Below are 19,565 nucleotides of genomic sequence, written 5' to 3' on the forward strand. Positions count from 1 at the left end.
TTCACCGCTAAGCCATCCCTCCAGTCCCCTCCCTTTTATTTTGGCTTTTTTTTTTTTTTAGGATAGGGTCTCACTCTAGCCCAGGCTGACCTGGAATTAATTAGGTAGTCTCAGGGTGGCCTCGAACTCACAGCAATCCTCCCACCTCTGCCTCCAGAGTGCTGGGATTAAAGGCGTGTGCCACCACGCCCAGCTAAATATTTTGATGCACCCATCAGGACTGACCTGAGAGCTGAGGTACCAAACTCTCTGGCTCCAAAGGTGAGGCACCTGAGCTCTCTGGCAGGCAGTGCCCACATAACCTGGACTCCAGGCGTCTGTTCCAAGGGTCTCTGGGCTATGAGAGAGGAATTGCCGCTCTCCCCTCTGTCCCTCTGAGTGAGACCCTACCTCCTGACTGCTGTCTCCTACTAGGGGTAAATATCTCAGGCCATCGCCACTTGTGCAGGTTCCCAAATGAACCCTCCAACACAGGGTCACTATTCATCTTATCCCCAAGGTCCTTCAGCCGTGAAGGCTGCCAGACACGCTGGGAAAACAGAGGAGGGTGCTCCTAGGGCTTGGTGACCTAGAACCAAAGCTCCATCCGCTCCCCCGTGATCCACCACTGACCTTCCGGCCCCCAGTCTGGTTCTTCTGACTTTTCCTGGCCTCTCCTCTGAACTTCTAAGGACAGGGCAACTAAGACCGCATGAACCTCTGGCGTCCTCACTTCTGGGGGACCAACTGCCCTCCATCACACTGGCCAGTTCCCAATGTGAGGAAGCCAGCAGAGCCTGGACTGCTCCCTCACCTAAGATAAACGGGGGGAGGGGGGGGTCGAATGTGACCTGGAGGCAGAGAGCTTGGTGTGCACGTGCAAGGCCCTGGGTTCTACCTGCAGCACCATAAAACAACAGCAAGGTAAAATAGCCCAGGCTTGGTGGCGCACACCTCTAATGCCAGCCCTTGGGAGGCTGAGGTAGGGAAATCGCCACGTGTTGGAGACCAAGCCTGGGCTGCAGAGTGAGTTCCTGAGTTCCGGGTCAGCCTGGGTTAGAGTGAAACTCCGCCTAAAAGAAAAGTAACAGGTCAAAATAAAAGAGAAACACTAACACTTCTCCCAGAGCTGGTGTGATGGATGCACATGACGTGCTAATGGTGAGTACTTGCCAAGCAGTAAGCTTCCTATAGGGGAAGCAGGGTCACAGATTTGTGTTTGTAATGAGTAGCACCCTCGAGGCCTCACGATCACCGTTACAAGGACTTTCTAATTATGACAACTTCCAAAGCCATTATGTAGAGCCTGGCACAAAAGGAGGAATTTCAGCCGGGCAGGTGGTGCACGCCTTTCATCCCAGCACTCAGAGACAGAGGTAGGAGGATCACCGTGAGTTCAAGGCCACCCTGAGACTACAGAGTGAATTCCAAGTCAGCCTGGGCTAGAGTGAGACCCTATGTGGAAATAAAAAAAAGAGGCATTTAGGGTTGGGGAAATGGCTTTGTGGTTAAGGCACTTGCCTACAAAGCCAATGGACCCAGGTTTGATTCCCCAGGACCCACCTAAGCCAGATGCACAAGGAGGTGCACGCATCTGGGCATCTGGAATTTGCTGGTAGCGGCTGGAGGCCTTGGCACACTCATTCTCTCTCTCCCTCCCCCTACCTCCTCGCCTATTTCTCTCTCTCTCTCAAATAATAAAGAATTTTTTTTTTAAAAAAAAAAAAAAAAGGAGAAATTTCAACTGGGTGTGGTGGTGCAAGCCTTCAACCCCAGCACTCAGGAGGTTGAGGTAGGAAGATCAGGCCAGGAGTTGGAGGATCAGATCAGGAGTTCAAGGCTACCCTGAGACTACAAAGTGAATTCCAGGTCAACCTGAGCAAGAGCAAGACCCTACCTCAAAAAACAAACAGGCCAGGTGTGGTCAACCTGGGACTGCAGAGTGAGTTCCAGGTCAGGTCAGCCTGGACTACAGTGAGAACCTACCTCACAAAAACACAAAAAAGGTGGAGGGGCTCTTTCATGGTTTACAATAAAAGCAGATTTGCTCAGTAAATTTAAAATTATGAGACATGTAGTGCTAAATTGCTCCATGAATTTGTTAAAAAAAAAAAATTGCTGGGTGTGGTGGCGCACACCTTTAATCCCAGCACTCAGAGAGAGAGGTAGAAGGATCACTGTGAGTTCGAGGTCACACTGAGTGACTGCCATGTCAGCCTGGGCTAGAGTGAAACCTTAATTTAAAAAAAAAAAAAGAAAGAAAAAGAAAAAGAAAAAGAAAAAGCTGGGCATGGTGGTGCACGCCTTTAATCCCAGCACTCGGGAGGCAGAGGTAGGAGGATCGCCATGAGTTCAAGGCCACCCTGAGACTACACAGTGAATTCCAGGACAGCCTGGGCTACAGTGAAAACCCTACCTCGAAAAACCAAAACCAAACAATAACAAAACAAGTAATGGTGGGTGGAGGGAGAAGATGGGGAAACACAGCGTGGGTGGTCAGGGCGGGTGGAGCAAAGGATAAAGAGAACGCTTCAGATTGTAGCCCCTTCCCCACCATGTCCTAGCCTCACACACACACACCTGCAGACCCCCACAGACTCCCCAAAGGGCGCCATGTTCCAACCCCTGGAGACATGGACTCTAGCCCCGGCCGGCCCTGCCATTCAGGACCCTCCAAGAATGCAGGCTGAGTCGTTCCAGTTTCAGATCTGGCTTTTTACAAACACGAGCAAGTCCGTTCACCGGCTCAGCCTGAGAAGGAAAATGAAGTGACCCGTACCCTTTTTTCTCTAGCACGGGATGCCACCTTCTAGAAGCCCCGCCCCGAAGGTGGCCTTGAAGGTGAGCCGAGCCTGGAGCGCAGGATGCGGGCTCCATACCAGATCCAACTTTGCTCCTTGGTCCAGCAGCTCCTCCCTCTGGGGACAGGGCCAGGGCAGGGCAAGGGTGGACCCAAGGCAGTGACGAAGACAAGGGCGGCCACACCTGCGGCTCTGACGGGGAGACTGTGGAAACGGCACCATTTCCCCCAACCAGCTTCAGTCTAGGAAAGGGAAGTCAAGACTTCCTGTCCCCAGTCCAGGTCACGACCTCACCTCCCTCACCTGCTCCTTCCCTCTTTCTACAAGATCCCTTTCTTCTCTGGCTCCAGGGAGGAGAGCCTGTGATTAACAGGAGGAAATCCAAGCCTTTTTCCCAAGAGACAAAGAGAAAGGCTTTCTTCTGTTTTCCAAGTCTGACACTGGAGTGGGCAGACTACAAGTCAGGAAAGTGGGGTTCCACTCAGACATCCCATGGGCTCCTCCTGGAACACTGGGAGGAGGGCCAGATACCTTTAATCCCAGCACTCAAGAGGCAGAGATAGGATATTTGGAGGCCACCCTGAAACTACATAGTGAATTCCAGGTCAACCTGGGCTAGTGCAAGACCTTATCTGGGAGGTGGGGTGGGGGTGGGGAAACTGGGAGGCTCCTGCAAAGCCTAAGGACCCAGTTCAATTTTCCAGGATCCACACGGTGTAAAGGCAGATGCACAAGGTGGCGCATGCATCTGGAGTTCCTTTGCAGTGGCTAGAGGCTCTGGCATGCCCAGTCTCTCTCCCTTTCCCTATCTGCCTATTCCTTGCTCTCAAATAAATAAATAAATTTTGAAAATTGGGAGGGGAGCTGGACAGATAGCTTGGCAGTTAAGGCACTTGCCTGCAAAGCCTAAGGACCCATGTTCAACTCTCCAGATCCCATGTAAGCCAGAGAGATACACAAAGGTGAGGCAAGCACAAGGTTGCACATGCCCAGTAGGTGGTACAAGCATCTGGCATTCAATTTCAGTGGCTGAGGGCCTGGCAGGCCAATTCTCTCTCTCTCTCTTACTCTGGCTCTCTCTAAAATAAAAGTTAAGCCAGGCGTGGTGGCGCACACCTTTAATCCCAGCGCTCAGGAGGCAGAGGTAGGAGGATGACCGTGAGTTTGAGGCCATCCTGAGACTCCATAGTGAATTCCAGGTCAGCCTGAGCTACAGTGAGACCCTACCTCAGAAAACCAAAAAAAATAAAAAAGCTGGGAGGGTTCTTTCTGTTCTTCTGCGAATAAGGCTATCCATAGTTTTGAGATTCTGGAGGAACTGATCAGAGTCTCCTCTACCCCCACTAGGGAAATGATGGGGAAGAAAGTAGAAGAGGGTTACATCACAGCTGCGAGGTGCCTGGTACTCGGCAAACGGAGCAGAAGATTCCTGGAGACAGTGACTAAAGTTCAACATGGGTGCCTGACCCCTCCCTCCACTCCCAGTGCTTCCCAACAGCATGGGTGGCGACTCCGGGACTCATCGCTTTTATGCAACAAGCATTTATTGAACACCTGCCTACGTGCCCCAAGCGGAACAAGGCCGGGCGTGGGATATCCATCAGACCCTCACCACTGGGGGCTCACAGTCTAGTCAGCGAGGCAGACATGAGCATGAAATAGCACAGCGACCACCAGCAGATGTCCCAGGGTGCTGCCGGACCCTGGGGAAGGCAGGAGGGGACAGAAGCCTTGGCAGAAATGGCGGTGTGTCACTGAGCACTAGACACCCAGGAGATCTGCGGGAGAGGGCGGAGGCGGCTCCCAAGGGGAGGAAGTCAGTGAACAGACATAGAGAGGTGAAGCGGAGGTCTGGGCCACGACTCTGAAGGCATGGTGTGACACAAGAAGTCCTCGGGATGGCCAGACCTCCTTCACCCTGGTCTGCTCCAGCCACCCTGAGGAGTCAGGGAAGGGGAATTGCCCAAGAAACTAACAAAGGGGGCTTTTGGGGTGGGGTTTCCCACCCAAGTTCAAGAAGAGGAGCAGACGTCTGCGTCACAGAAGGCAAGGGTGGACAGGTCAGTCTCTGGTCATGGCACTGGCAACCTGCGTCTGCCTCTTTGCCTGGTTTATTCCCAGGAAAGTTCCTTGTCGGCTCCAAGTTTGGCTTGGCTGCTCCAAGGGGGAAGAAGGCCTGTCTGCACTTGTGTGGAAAGCAGCGTTGAGAAGCAAGGCAGCTCATTAGCTACTGTTCTCCGGGGCAACTTCCTGGGCCCCTGCCCAGCGTGCCTCCCTCCCCTCCACCAACAGCAGCTGGGTGGCTCTGAGAAGCCCAAGATGAGACATCCTTCGGTCCAGCAGGGGAGTACCTGTCCTGGCTGGGGACTGTCCTCTCTTCCCTCTCAGGGCTCTGTCAAGCTCTGGGCAGAAGAGCTGGGCCCCACGGAGCCCAAAGGAGACGCCCAGGGGCGCAGGGAGGCGTAGGCCGGTGGAGGGGCCGATGGGACCAGGGAGAGAGTTGGATCTGGCTGGGGGGGCAAGCAAGGGGGTGGCGACGTAGGGTGGGGACGGAAGCGGGAGGGGAGGGAGGAGGCTGGAGAGGAGGCCACCTCCCGCGCGCCCCTGGCCCCTCGCCCTGGAGACCAGTATCGGCTTTGGAACCTCCGCAGAAGCAGGAGGAGCGTGATGACCAGGAGGTCGAAAATGAGCTCGGCCATCTCCACCACAGACAGCACGGATGAGCCAAACCACAGGCTCCACTGGCTGCCCAGGTTGGACAGGAGGGTGACCATCTGTGAGGACAGAGAAGCATCCTGACCACAGCCCCCCATTCTCCTCTCCAAACCAGCTCCCTCTGTGCCTGGGAACCCACCTGTCACCCTGGCACTCTTAGTGCCCCTCCTCCACACCCCTGCACACCCCCCCAGCCTCCCAGTGAGCTGCCCCGCCGAGCCTCCCAGGAGAAGCACCCCAAGGCAGACCCTACCGTGACGGAGGGAGACTCGGAATTAGTTTTGTAGTTCAGCTCCTTGAAAAAGATGTTGAGTTTGGCAACTCCATTTCTGGGGGCAGGGGAGAAGGTGGGAAGAAATGGAGGAAGGTGAACTCCTCTGGTCCTCCAATGATTTCTCTTCCCACACCTGCTTTCTCCCCAAGCGTTCCTGTCCTGCCCCCCAACCCTCCCTAACAAGACTGACCTTTTGTTCTTGATGGTATAATTGTTTTGCAAGGACAGCATGGAGAAGATCCAATCCTGGGAAATATTGGTGCGTCAACAAGGTCATCTTGGTATCACTCAGGCTTTACGGGATGGTGTCAGGTCAAACACACCAGCATATACAACATGCAGAGGGCCCCACACTGTATGTGCATACGCACATGTATGTGTACACACACACACAGGCACACACCCATCACGCCTCCCTTTCTCACTTTACCTGGGACTTGACCGAAGGCCATCGGGAGTAACCAGCCGAGAGCTTGTAGCTGGTCACGCTGGGAACAAAGAAGGGTGCTCAGTGATGGAGCAGGCTCTCCCTACCAGCTTAATCCACTTAATGCCACTCAAACAGCCTCTGCCCAGCCTGCACCTTGGGGAAGGCACGCACCTGCATGGTTTGCGGCACTTGGAAAAGCAGCCCAGGCTATCCACGGAGAAAGCGACCTGCAGTTTATAGTAGCAGTAGCCTATGGAAGCGGAGAGAAACCTGCTGTTATTTTGTTGTTTGTTTGTTTCTCAAGGTAGGGTCTCACTCTAGCCCAGGCTGACCTGGAATTCACTATGGAGTCTCACGATGGCCTCGAACTCAAGGCGATCCTCCTACCTCTGCTTCCCGAGTGCTGGAATTAAAGGTGGGCGCCACCATGCCCAGCTGGGAAACCTGTTTTCTAAAGACATCTCCACCTTCTCCATACACAAGGCCCTCCCACATTGCCTGGGCACCCGTGTTATAAGAGTATCTGAATGCCTCATGAGTGGGAACATCAAAAAAAAAAAAAATGTTAAAACCGGGCATGGTGGCGCACGCCTTTAATCCCAGCACTCAGGAGGCAGAGGTAGGAGGATCACCGTGAGCTCAAGGCCACACTGAGACTCCATAGTGAATTCCAGGTCAGCCTGGGCTAGATTGAGACCCTACCTCGGAAAAACGAAAAAAAAGAAAGTTTAAGAAATTAAGTTAAACGGTGTGTGGGGGGGGGCTTATATACAGATCTGTTCAGGAAGACTGGAGAGATGGGTCAGTAGTTTAAGGCACTTGCCTGCAAAGCCTAAAGACCCAAGTTGGATTTCCTAGTGTCCATTTAAAGCCAGATGTACTAGGCGGCACATGTGTCTGGAGTTCGTTTGCAGTGGCTGGAGGCCCGAGCGTGCCCATTCTCTCTCTCTCTCTCTCTCTTTCTCTCTCTCAAATAAATAAACATCTGTTCAAGAGACCTAAAACTGGGGACAGGACTATAACTCAGTGGCTAAAACATTTGCCTTATGAGTATGAGCACCTACATTTGATACCAGATGCCTAGAACCCATTAAAAATAAATAAGTAAATAAAACCCGCCGGGCATGGTGGTGCACGCCTTTAATCCCAGTGCTCAGGAGGCAGAGGTAGGAGGATCGCCGTAAGTTCGAGGCCACCCTGAGACTCCATAGTGAATTCCAGGTCAGCCTGTGCTAGAGTGAAACCCTACCTTGAAAAAAAACAAAACAAAAAGCCAGGTATGGATGGTGGTGTGCACTTTAATTCTAGTGCCAGGGAGGTGGCAACCAGTCCAGCCTGACTGATGAGCTCCAGCCAATGGTCTCTACAAAAGGTGGATGGTATCTGAGGAGCAACACCAGAGATTGTACTCTGGTGTCTATATGCACATGTAACCACACACACACACACACACACACACATAAACACACACAAATTCAAAGAAAAAAAATGGGAACAATGATTGCATAATAATGGTTAAACCACAATGATCTTATATTCACTAGGAAGGCTATTGTTTAAGAAACAATGAACAAATACTTCAGGGATGTGGAGAAACCAGGATCACTACCTATTGCTCTGGGAGCAGAGATGGCGCAGTCACCTTGGACACAACATGCCCCTCACAAAGCTTAATTAGCACGTGACCCCAGCAATTCTGGGCACATACCCGTGGGAATGAAAACATACGTTCACAACAAAAACACAGGCACAAATGTTTTACAACAGCATTAATCACAAAACCAAAAGGCAATTATGGAAGTTGTCAATAAATTTAAAAAAAAAAAATATTAGAAGCTAGGCATGGTGGCGCACGCCTTTAATCCCAGCACTCGGGAGGCAGAGGTAGGAGGTTCGCCGTGAGTTTGAGGCCACCCTGAGACTACGTAATGAATTCCAAGTCAGTCTGGACTAGAGCGAGACCCTACCTCGAAAAACCGAAAAGAATAAAAAAGATATGTCTATAACAGAATATTATTCAGCCGCAACAAGGAGTAGCGTATTTACTCATGCTCCAGCTGGGAGGAACCTTGAAATCCTAGGCCGAGAAGAAGACGCCAGTGCAAAGGCCGAGGGTTATATACCTCCTATGTGAAAGGTTCAACACAGGAACTAGCAATTGTCCAGGAGCAGGCAAGAGACAGTGGGGAGCTCAGAGACTGCTACAGGGTGAAAAGTTCCTTTTTAAAAATCCTAAGGTTAGCCAGGCATGGTGGTGCGCGTCTTTAATCCCAGCACTCGGGAGGCAAAAGTAGGAGGATTGCCATGAGTTCGAGGCCACCCTGAGACTCCATAGTGAATTCCAGGTCAGCCTGGGCCAGAGCGAGACCCGACCTCGGAAAGCAAACAAAATTCTAAGGTTGATGGTAGTGAAGGTGGCATTGTCCCAGGGCTATGCCAAAAACCCTAGCACTAAAAACTACACTTGAGGCCAGGCGTGGCGGCACACGCCTTTAATCCCAGCACTCTGGGATGCAGAGGTGGGAGGATCACCATGAGTTCAAGGCTACCCTGAAACTGCATAGTGAATTCCAGGTCAGCCTGAGCTAGAGAGAAAAATCTACCTCAAAAAAGAACAAAAACAGGGGCTGGAGAGATGGCTTAGTGGTTCAGCGCTTGCCTGTGAAGCCTAAGGATCCTGGTTCGAGGCTCAATTCCCCAGGACCCACGTTAGCCAGATGCACAAGGGGGCGCACGCGTCTGGAGATCATTTGCAGTGGCTGGAGGCCCTGGTGCGCCCATTCTCTCTCTCTCTCTCTCTCTCTCTCTCGCTTGCTCTCTCTCTCTCTGCCACTTTCTCTCTGTGTCTGCTGCTCTCAAATCAATAAATAAAAATTAAAAAAAGAACAAAAACAAAATGAAACCATATACTTCTGGGCACTGGCATTGGGCAAGCTCTGGTTATCAGGGTGGGATCACTGCTGTTATTGGGTCCAAAGTCCTCCAGCCGCCAGGGCTGGGAGAATGGGGAGCATCTGGGTCCTTTGCTCTGGGGAGTGGGAATTGGGAAGTGCCCTGGCCCCTCGCTCCTCAGCAGGCAATGCTTTTCTCCTCTCACAGACCTTCAAGAACTCAGAAATTATTGCTTGAAGGCAGGAAGGACTAGAGGGGGGCTGCCACCCCCCAACCCAGCACCCCCACTGCTCTGCCTGCCCAACCATGTCCACCCCGCCCGGGGCCTCAGTCTGCTCATCTGAAAGAGGAGGTGACTTCAGATGGTCTCTGGGGTCCTCTCAGTTCTCATGTGCTCTGGTCCGTCAAGGCTAGAGACGGGAAGCAGGAGCCAGCCCTGGAAAAGGCGGGAAAGAACTGGAAGGCGCAGGCGAGAAGGAGGAGGCAGAAGGGCACCTGGGGCAAGGACAGCGGTGAGACAACCCCACTGAGGGTGCCTTGTCCCTTCCAGCAAGGGTCCTGGCCCACCTTCTCCTTCGCCCTTGGAGCTCTGAGGAGAGTGTCTGGGGGTTGGACCCCCCGCCCCCCGTGGAGCATGCACACACCGCAGATGCTCAGAGCCGCCAAGGCTCCCTACTGGAATGGTCTTTCTCCCAGGGGATAGCTCGGCAGCAGTGAAAAGGAAAAGGATGTGCCCATGCCTATGCCAGGTTAAGCAGAAGATGCCAAGACAAACATGCAAGAGATGTCAGGGCTCTGCAACTTGTTTTCGGTTGTGCTATCCTCCAAGTTAAAAAAAAAAATAAATAAATTCCAAACTAAGCAAGCCCGACATGTGCATTTGATTTAGCAAATACATCCCAAACACACTGAAGGACTGGAGAGATGGCTTAGCAGTGAAGGCGTTTGCCTGCAAAGCCAAAGGACCCAGGTTCGATTCCCCAGGACCCACGTGAGCCAGATACACAAGGTGGCGCATGCGTCTGGAGTTCGTTTGTAGTGGCTGGAGGCCCTGGCGAGCCCATTCTCTTTCCCTCTTCTCCTCTCTCCCTCCCTCTCTGCCTCTTTCAAATAAATAAATAAAAATAAAAATACTTTAAAATATACTGAAGACGGGAAACACAGAAGAATGCAGCAGACAACTTGACTTCTAATAGTTTCTTCCTAGGTCCCAGCGAGACGGTGAGTGCCCCCCCCCCCCAGCCTCCCGGAGCCAGCCCTGCTCAGCACCCACCCTGAAGGACCAGGAGGAGGCAGTACCCTCACTCTACACAGAGGGCAATGCCCTCTCCCTTCTGCTACAAGCATGTTTTGTTTGTTTTTGATTTTTCCAGGTAGGTTCTCACTCTAGCCCAGGCTGACCTGGAATTCACTCTGTAGTCTCAGGGTGGCCTCGAACTCACAGCGATCCTCCTACCTCTGCCTCCCAAGTGCTGGGATGAAAGGCGTGCGCCACCACGCCCGGCACAAGCTATTTTTCCACAATTCCTTCACAAATACAAAGAGAGAGAAGGAAAGAAGGAGGAAGAGAAGAAGGGAGAGACCGGAGCAGGAATAAAGGGATGAAAAGCAAGAGAGAGAGAGAGAGAGCCAGGCGTGGTGGCGCACGCCTTTAATCCCAGCATTCGGGAGGCAGAGGTAGGAGGATCGCTGTGAGTTCGAGGCCACCCTGAGACTACAGAGTGAATTCCAGGTCAGCCTGGGCTAGAGTGAGACCCTACCTTGAAAAACAAACAAAAAAAGAAAGAAAGAGAGAGAGAGAGAGAATCAAGAGAGAGATGGAAAGCATGACGGGTGGGAGAGAGGCGTCCCATGGACAGGGGAATGAGGGTGCGGGGAGGGCGGCACAAGGTGCCCCAGGCTCACCCCAGGAGCTGTGTTTCCTATAGTCACAGAACTCCACTCCCTTGGGCCGCGGGTAGAAGATGTAAGCGCAGCCGCACTTCTTGATCATGCTCTCCTGAAAGCAGGAGTGGATGCACACCTGGAGGTGGGGTGAGAAAGGGCGAAGGCGCTTCAGGCCTGGCCAGCCCTACCCCTCTGGCCACCGCACCCACTGCTGCCCTTCCTGGGCGGAAGGCGACGCAGAGAGAGGCCGTGCCAACCTGCTGCGTGTACTTGGAGGGGTAAAGGTTCTTGACCGGGACGTCGCTGCCGTTCTCAGTGCAGTCACCGTAATTGCCACCCAGGCTGTTCAGGGCTTCCTGCAAATCCATGCACACCGCGGGGGGCGGGTGGGGAGAAAGGGGGAGGTGAGAGGGAGTGACCAGAATTTCTGCCTGGTGTTTTGGGCTTCCCTCAGTCCCAGGGTGTCCCTCACATACTGGCAGCCCTCCTGTTTTTGCCTCACTATCTCAAAACACGTCCCAGCAGTCCTCGAGGCTACCTGTACGTTTGTTATTATTGTTTATTTTCATTTATTTGAGACCGACAGACACAGAAAGATGCAGAGAGAGAGAGAGAGAGAATGGGCGCGCCAGGGCCTCCAGCCACTGCAAATGAACTCCAGATGCCTGCGCCACCTTGTGCATCTGACTAACGAGGGTCCTGGGGAATCGAGCCTCGAACCAGGGTCCTGAGGCTTCACAGGCAAGTGCTTGACCACTAAGCCATCTCTCCAGCCCCATGATGATGATGATGATTATTTTGCGGTAGGATCTCATGTAGCCTGGGATGGTCTCAAAGTTACTATGTGAGTATATAATTACAGGCATGCATCACTATGCACACTCAGCCGGGGGTCGAACCCACAGCTTTGGTGCATGTTAATCAAGCACTCTAGCTGAGCTATATGTCTCCAGCTCCACCCGCACTACTTTTAAGGTCACCGGTTTAAAGCATCTCCGGGAATCGTAAGCCTGTCCTAAAGCCCTTCTGTCCCCAAGGACCCCCTCGCCCCACATGACTCCCTGCCCGGTCTCTTGGTTGTCAACACCACCACCACCCCCCATGTCCCCTGACTGCTTCCCTCCGGTGGGCCTGTCCTGCAGGCTGGCACACAGCAGTATCCTTGCCTTCCTCATGCTGATTGAGGTCTCCACGCCAGGCCGCACGTTGAAGCCACCGTCGTCCATGAAGGCAGGCTCGTCCTGTCCGTGCACCATGACCCTGGCCCCAGTCACTGTGGACAGCAGGGGGATGAAGTCGTTCTGCTCCGTGCGCAGGGTCAGGGACAGACCTGGCAATACAGCAGGGACAGGGATGAGGAGAAGGGTCCTGGAGGAAACTCGGGGGACAGAAGCCCCCGCTCCCGCCCGTGCACGGTTACTCATCTCCACGGGGAGCGAGGCCCCGGAGACGTGCAGAGACCCAGAGCCGGGCTGTGGGCCAGGCGGGACGGACGGGGGAGGGTTCCGCTCATGCCTAGGATGAGCTGCTGCTGGCCCTTAGGGAAGAAATCCTACAGCAGAGATAGTGAGAGGCATGTTGTGGTAGGACCCAGCATCTCTAGGCTGTGAACCCGTGCAGAGACCCAGAGCCGGGCTGTGGGCCAGGCGGGATGGATGGGGGAGGGTTCCGCTCATGCCTAGGACGGGCTGCTGCTGGCCCTTAGGGAAGAAATCCTACAGCAGAGATAGTGAGAGGCATGTTGTGGTAGGACCCAGCATCTCTAGGCTGTGAACCCAAGACAAGTAAATGGGGTGCGCAGAGTGGCCGGGGCAGGGAGGCGCACCAAGGAAATGGGAGCTGCTCACCATTGTTGATCCCGGGCATGGAAGACATCCAGAGGTGGGAGTCGTTCTTGTTGTTGAAGGTGTAGCAATTCCCATACATGGGGTGGTGGAAATGCGAGTAGTTTCTGAGCAAGGCAAGAGAAAAAGAGTAACGGGCTGAGAGAGGAAAGACAAGGGGGTCAGGGGAGCTTGACGTGACACGCAGGAAGTCGCTCTGCGTGGAGGAGACCGCTTCAGTGGGTCTGGGCTCGACTCCCAGAACCCACATAAAATCTCAGACATGGGGCTGGAGAGGTGGCTTAGCTGTTAAGGTTGCTTGCCTGCAAAGCCAAAGGCCCTCAGTTCCATGTCCCCAGGATCCACGTAAGCCAGATGCACAAAGAGGCACACGCATCTGGAATTTGTTTGCAAGTGGCTAAAGGCTCTGGCACGCCCATTGTCTCTCTCTCTCCCTCTTTCCCTCTCTCAAATAAAATATTTAAAGAACACTTGTGTCTTTAAAAAAAAAAAAAATTCTCAGACATGGTAACACGCACCTGTAATTCAAGTGCTGGGGAAGTGGAAACAGGAAGATTCCTGGAGCTGGCCAGTATAGCCTGTTTGGCAAATTCCAGGCCAATGAGAAATCCTGTCTCAAAGGAGGGGCGGTCATTCCTGAGAACGACACCCAAGGTTGTCCTAAGGCCTCCACATGCGCGCGCGCGCGCACACACACACACACACACACACACACACACACACACACACAGACCAAGACCAGCCAAGCTTCCGGCGCTGCAAGGGCAGAGAAAGCGTCAAGGAAGTCGATGGCTCCAGAAGGCCTCACTCCTGCAGAAGTCTGAGGAAGTGATTTCCTTGTTTATGTTTTAAGTGTGCATCTGTGTGTGTGTGTGTACTTGCAGGAAGCATGAGGAAGGGAAGAGAGGAGGGCGGAGAGGAGGGGACAGGACAAAGACACAGGAACTCAGCCCCTTGTATTTGAACACGAGCTCTAACAAGTATTGGTGGGTCAAAGAAGTTATTTAATCTCTCTGTACTTTAGTTTCCTTAGTATTAAAATGATAATTCATTAACAGCTTTGTTTTGTTTTGTTTTTTTGAGGTAGGGTTTCACTCTGGTCCAGGTTGACCTGGAATTCACTATGTAGTCTCAGGGTGGCCTCAAACTCATGATGATCTTCCTACCTCTGTGTCCCGAGTCTGGGATTAAAGGCATGCGCCACCACGCCCGGCTCATTAACAGGTTTATATTACTTATTTTTCATGTTGCTGTGCCCAAATACCTGACAAGAAGCAACTTAAGGGAGTGTGGTAGTTTGATCCCCCATAAACTTAAGTGTTCTGTATGCTAGGTTCCCCCACTGATGGCAATTGGAAATTAATGTTTCCTGGAGGCAGTGTATTGTTGGGGGCGGGCTTATGGGTATTATAGCCAGTTTCCCCTTGCCAGTGTTGGGCACACCCTCCTGTTGCTATTGTCCACCTTATGTTGGCCAGGGGGTGATGCCCACCCTCTGCTCATGCCATCGTTTTCCCTGCCATCGTGGGGCTTCCCCTCGAACCTGTAAGCCAAAATAAACCTTTTTCCCACAAGCTTCTCTTGGTTGGGTGATTTCTGCCAGCACGGAGAACCTGACTGCGACAGTAAAGTGGTACCGAGGAGTGGGGTTGCTGCTAGACACCTGACTGAGTGGCTTTGGCCTTTTGGAGCTGATTTTCAAGAGGAATGTGGAAGGATTTGAAACCTTGGCTAAGAGATGCCTTGCAGTGCTGTAAGTATGGCTTGATGGACTGTTCTGGTCAGAGTTGTGAGGTTTGGTTTTGAGGGTGAAAAAGAGCTGTGCTTGGACTGGGCTAGCAGTTTGTGTGAAAAGCTGCTCTTGTGCCCATGTCCTGAGAAGTTGTGCAGGGTTGCTCTGCAAAGAAATGAACTGGAGTAGGCAGAGGGATATGGCACAGAAAGAAAAATCTTTGGGTGAACTGCTGCCCGTTCAGCTGCAATTGAGAGATTACAGCCTTTGAGACTGGGCCAGCTGACCTGTACTGGGGCAACAGGAAGAATGCAAACTCTTTTGAAGGGGCCTGAATGCTCAAGGAGTGCCCTGTTCTTCAAAGTCTGCTTTATTCCCTCCTGGATCAACAAATTGGCACCCTATCTGGTATTGTGGAGCATAAGAAATGCTGGAAAGAGGGTCATTGAGTTTGCAACACAGTCTTGTGTTTTGGAAATGGCCTTGGGCAGTGAGAAGCAGGTTTGCTGGATGCCTGCATGGAGACCCCATGGGGCCATGAGGAGTAATTGGATTGCAGTGGACACCCAGTGGAGATGCAGGGACCATTAGATGGCTGCTTAGGAGAGCTGCCAGCCCCAAGAAGTTTTCCAGGACCGTGAGTAGCCTAGCTGGAGGGGCGGAATTGGAATGCCAGAGACTTGTTGCTGGTTAGAATTATCGGACTTGGAGATTTGGCACTGGCTAGAGTTGCTGGACTTGAAGCTACAGAGTTTGATGTTTGCCCCAGTTATTTTAAATCTTGTATTGACTGAATGTTTCTTTGCTATGCCCAATGCCATCTTCTGCAGTGTGAATGTTTATTCTGTGCCATTATGGGTTTTCTGAGGTTACTTTTTGATATTATGGCTCAGTTAGAAGATCTTGGACTATGGGGATGTATGAACATCACTGGAAATGATTTAAAAAAAAACTATGGTGACTTTGAAAGTTGGACTAAATGCATTGCATTTTACATCATGGATGGTTAACAGTTTATGGGGGGAATGGGCGGAATGTGGTGGTTTGATTGAGGTATTCACCATAAACGTAGGTGGTCTGAATGCTAGGTTCCCAGCTGATGGAGATTTGGGAATTAATGCCTCTGGAGGCAGTGAATTGTTGGGGGCGGCTTATGGGTGTTACAGCCAGTTTCCCCATGCCAGTGTTTGGCACACTCTCCTGTTGCTATGGTCCACCTTATGTTGGCCTTATGTCCACCCTCTGCTCATGCCATCATTTTCCTCTGCCAAAATAAGCTTCTTTTTCCCACACGCTGCTCTTGGTCGGGTGATTTCCACCAGCGACGTGGACCTGACTGCAGCAGTTTGCAACGGTTTGAAGGACACAGTCCATCATCACGGAGGAAGGCCCGGCGGTGGGAGCCAAAGGCCGCTGGTCACACGGCATCCTCAACCAGGAAACTGAGTGATTAATTCTGCTCAGTTCACTTCATCCTTTGTATTCAGTCTGGGGCCTCAACCCATGGAATTGTTTCACCCAGTCATGTGGCAGCATTGCACCTACCTCAGTTAACGTAATCTAGAAACTCCTTCACAGACATGCCCAGAGATTTGCCTCCTAGGTGATTCTAAATCAAGTCGGCCATAGAGATGAACCATTACAGATGACTGAATTCAACAGATAAAACAAGTGGAAAGCTGGGCGTGGTGGCGCACGTCTTTAATCCCAGCACTCACTCGGGAGGCAGAGGTAGGAGGATCACCATGAGTTCAGCACAGTGAATTCCAGGTCAGCCTGGGCTAGAGTGAGACCCTACCTCAAAAATAAATAAATAAGTGGTGTGTGGAGAGAGAATGTGGCACTCTCACCTCAAACACTGCTGCTGGGAACTTACAGTAATGCAGTCTTCAGGTAAATTCCAGTTGTGCCTCAGAATGTTAACTACAGGGCTGGAATGATGGCTTAGCAGTTAAGGTGTTTGCCTGTGCAGCCAAAGGGCTTAAGTTTGATTCTCCAGGTCCCACGTTAGCCAGATGCACAAGGGGACGTACACGCGTCTAGAGTTTGTTTGCAGTGGCTAGAGGCCCTGGTGCACCCATTCTCTCTCTCTCTGCCTCTTTCTCTCTCAAACAAATAAATGAAGAAAATAATTTTTTTTTTTAAATTTCACAAAATCATTCACATCAGTGATATTCATAAGAGCCAAAAAGTAGGAACAACTCAAATATCTATCTAGCTGCACTGAAATGTGGTATGCCTATACAATGTCTATTAACTAGCCATAAAAAGTAATGAAGTTCTGGGCTGGAGAGATGGCTTAGCGGTTAAGCGCTTGCCTGGGAAGCCTAAGGACCCCAGTTCGAGGCTCGATTCCCCAGGACCCACGTTAGCCAGATGCACAAGAGGGCACACGCATCTGGAGTTCATTCACAGTGGCTGGGGGCCCTGGTGTGCCCATTCTCTCTCTCTCTCTATCAGCCACTTTCTCTCTCTGTCGCTTTCAAATAAATAAAAATAAACAAATATATATATATATATATATATATATATATATATATATATATATAAAGTAATGAAGTTCTGACACATGCTACAGCACAGATGAACCTAGAAAACAGTTTGCTACATAGAGAAGCCACTGGCCACAGAAGGCCTCATAGTCACTGGGCATGCAAGTGTGTGCATGTGGAAGCCAGAAGACCACCTCAGACACAGCTCCTTGCCAGCCATCTACGTTGAGCCAGGGCCTCTCATTGGCCGGGAACCTCCTAGCTAGACTAGCCTGGCTGGCCAAGGAGCCTCAGAGGTCGCCGGTCTCTACCTTCCCAGTGTTCCCAGCACTGGGATGACAAGCAAATGCCATCACATCCCGCACCGTTACACGGGTTCTGAGAACAAACTCAAGCAAACACCTTGCTGACTAAGCTCTCTCTCCAGTCCCTATTCTTGTTTTCTGATTTTTTGTTTTGTTTTTTTGAGGTCGGGCCTCACTCTAGCCCAGAATGACCCAGAACTCGTTATGTAGTCTCAGGGTGGCCTTGAACTCACGGTGATCCTCCTACCTCTGCTTCCCGAGAGCTGGGATTAAAGGCGCGCGCTACCACGCCCAGCTTGATTCTTTTTTTTAAACACAACTCTTTTCTTCTGCCTTCTTTTAAAATATTTATTTATTTGAGAGGCAGATAAATAGAAAGGCAGATGAGAGAGGGAGAATGGGCACGCCAGGTCCTCTAGCCACTGCAAATGAACTCCAGACACATGTGCCACCATGTGCATCCAGCTTTATGTGGATACTGGGGAATCGAACCTGGGTCCTTTGGTTTTACCCACAAATGCCTTAACTGCTAAGCCATCTCTTGATTCATTTTTTTGTGCTAGGGCCTCCAGCCACTGCAAATGAACTCCAGATGCGTGTGCTACCATGGGCAGCTGGCTTATATGGGTCCTGAAGAATCGAACCTGGATCCTTAGGCTTCACAGGCATGCGCCTTAACCGCTGAGCCATCTCTCCAGCCCAGTCCCCTGTTCTTTTTAACACTACTGGAGACAGAACCCATGACCTCATACAGACTAGGCCAGCTAGCATTTGGCCACTAAGCTTCATCCCCAGCGCCTGTCTGATTCTTATAAATGTCCACAGGGGCAATCCATGGAGACGGAAAGCAGATGAGCAGTTTTCAGAGCTTAGAGGATGGGAGAGAAAGAGGAAGAAGTCGTAATTGGCACTGGGCTTTTCAGGGGGAGGTGAGAAAAAAATTATAAAAATTAGATAGTGGTGATGGTTGCACAACTCTGAATTGACTAAAAACCACTAAATTGTACAAGTTAAGAGGAAGAACTTTAAGGCGTGTGAGCTAAATTTCAATGAAGATGTTATTAAAGACCGGGCGTGGTGGCACACGCCTTTAATCCCAGCCCTCGGGAGGCAGAGGTAGGAGGATCGCAGTGAGTTCGAGGCCACCCTGAGACTACAGGTCAGCTTGGGTTAAAGTGAGACCCTTCCTTGAAAAACCAAAAAAAGAAGAAGAAAAAGGATACCTTAGCCAGTTGTGGTGACACAGGACTTTAATCGCAGCACTTGGGAGGGAGAGGTAGGAGGATCATCATGAGTTCGAGGTCACCCTGAGACTACACAGTGAATTTCAGGTCAGCCTGAGCTAGAGCAAGACACTACCTCGAAACACATTCCCCCACCCCGGAAAAAAAAATAAAGACAGAAAAGAAAAAGATTATGTGCAGGGATTTAGTTTAGTGGTAGAATGTTTGCCCCCAAGAATGAGGTCCTGGGTTCAATCTTCACAGCAAAAAAGAAAAAAAAAAGATGAGCGGGGGGGGAGGTTTTATATGTGGAGATGGAATGGGTTGAGAAGATCATGCTAAGGACATTCTGCTCTATTCTGAAGGCCACGAGACGGATTTTCAGCAGGACGGACTAACAGTCAAGTATGGCGAAGTAGAAAGCTTCAAACGTGCTCCCCAGTTCTGGTGCAGGGAAACTTCGTGCCCAGGGTGGGAGGTGGGGCCCAGAGAGAGGAGATGGGCAGGTGGGTGCAGGGACCTCACTGTGGGGTCAGGGAGGGACGGTTACCCCGAGAGGGGGTTGTCGCCCCGTGGGTCCGACCTTCGTGCTTTCTCTTTCGCACCCGCGCTTTCCCTTCCTCTTTCTGCCACGCTCTGCTTGGGCGCCCTTGCCAGATGTCAGCACCAGGGTCTCCTGGACTTCCCACTATCAAGGACTATGAGAAACGGCTTCCTTCTCTATTTTTCTTCTTTCTTTCTTCCTTTCTTTCTCCCTCCTTCCTCTCTTTCTTTTGTTCTTTTTTCTTTTCTTTTCTCTTTCTTTCTTTCTTTTTTCTTTTTTGGTTTTTCGAGGTAGGGGCTCACTCTAGCTCAGGCTGACCTGGAATTCACTATGTAGTCTCAGGCTGGTCTCGAACTCACGGCGATCCTCCTACCTCTGCCTCCCGAGAGTGCTGGGATTAAAGGTGTGCGCCACCATGCCTGGTTACATTTCTCTTTGTTGTCCTTT

General features: G+C 51.4%; 1 protein-coding gene across 5 annotated transcripts in view; it reads right to left on the bottom strand.

Annotated features, from left to right (window-relative positions):
- Positions 1-4,306: 4,306 nt before the first annotated feature.
- Positions 4,307-19,565, bottom strand: part of Scnn1a (sodium channel epithelial 1 subunit alpha) — a 38,779-nt gene continuing 23,520 nt past the window's right edge. For all 5 annotated transcript variants that reach the window (XM_045139691.1, XM_045139687.1, XM_045139689.1 and 2 more), the window contains exons 5-13: positions 12,826-12,929; positions 12,145-12,308; positions 11,236-11,334; positions 10,997-11,114; positions 6,371-6,449; positions 6,200-6,257; positions 5,960-6,015; positions 5,749-5,824; positions 4,307-5,554 (exon numbers count right to left, since the gene is read on the bottom strand). In XM_045139691.1, coding sequence (XP_044995626.1) covers positions 5,165-5,554; positions 5,749-5,824; positions 5,960-6,015; positions 6,200-6,257; positions 6,371-6,449; positions 10,997-11,114; positions 11,236-11,334; positions 12,145-12,308; positions 12,826-12,929 — 1,144 coding nt within the window. In that variant the 3' untranslated portion in view covers positions 4,307-5,164. The remainder of the gene's footprint in view (positions 5,555-5,748; positions 5,825-5,959; positions 6,016-6,199; positions 6,258-6,370; positions 6,450-10,996; positions 11,115-11,235; positions 11,335-12,144; positions 12,309-12,825; positions 12,930-19,565) is intronic.

This window comes from Jaculus jaculus, chromosome 23 (assembly GCF_020740685.1).
Source record: "Jaculus jaculus isolate mJacJac1 chromosome 23, mJacJac1.mat.Y.cur, whole genome shotgun sequence".
In the NCBI taxonomy this organism is placed as follows: domain Eukaryota; kingdom Metazoa; phylum Chordata; class Mammalia; order Rodentia; family Dipodidae; genus Jaculus; species Jaculus jaculus.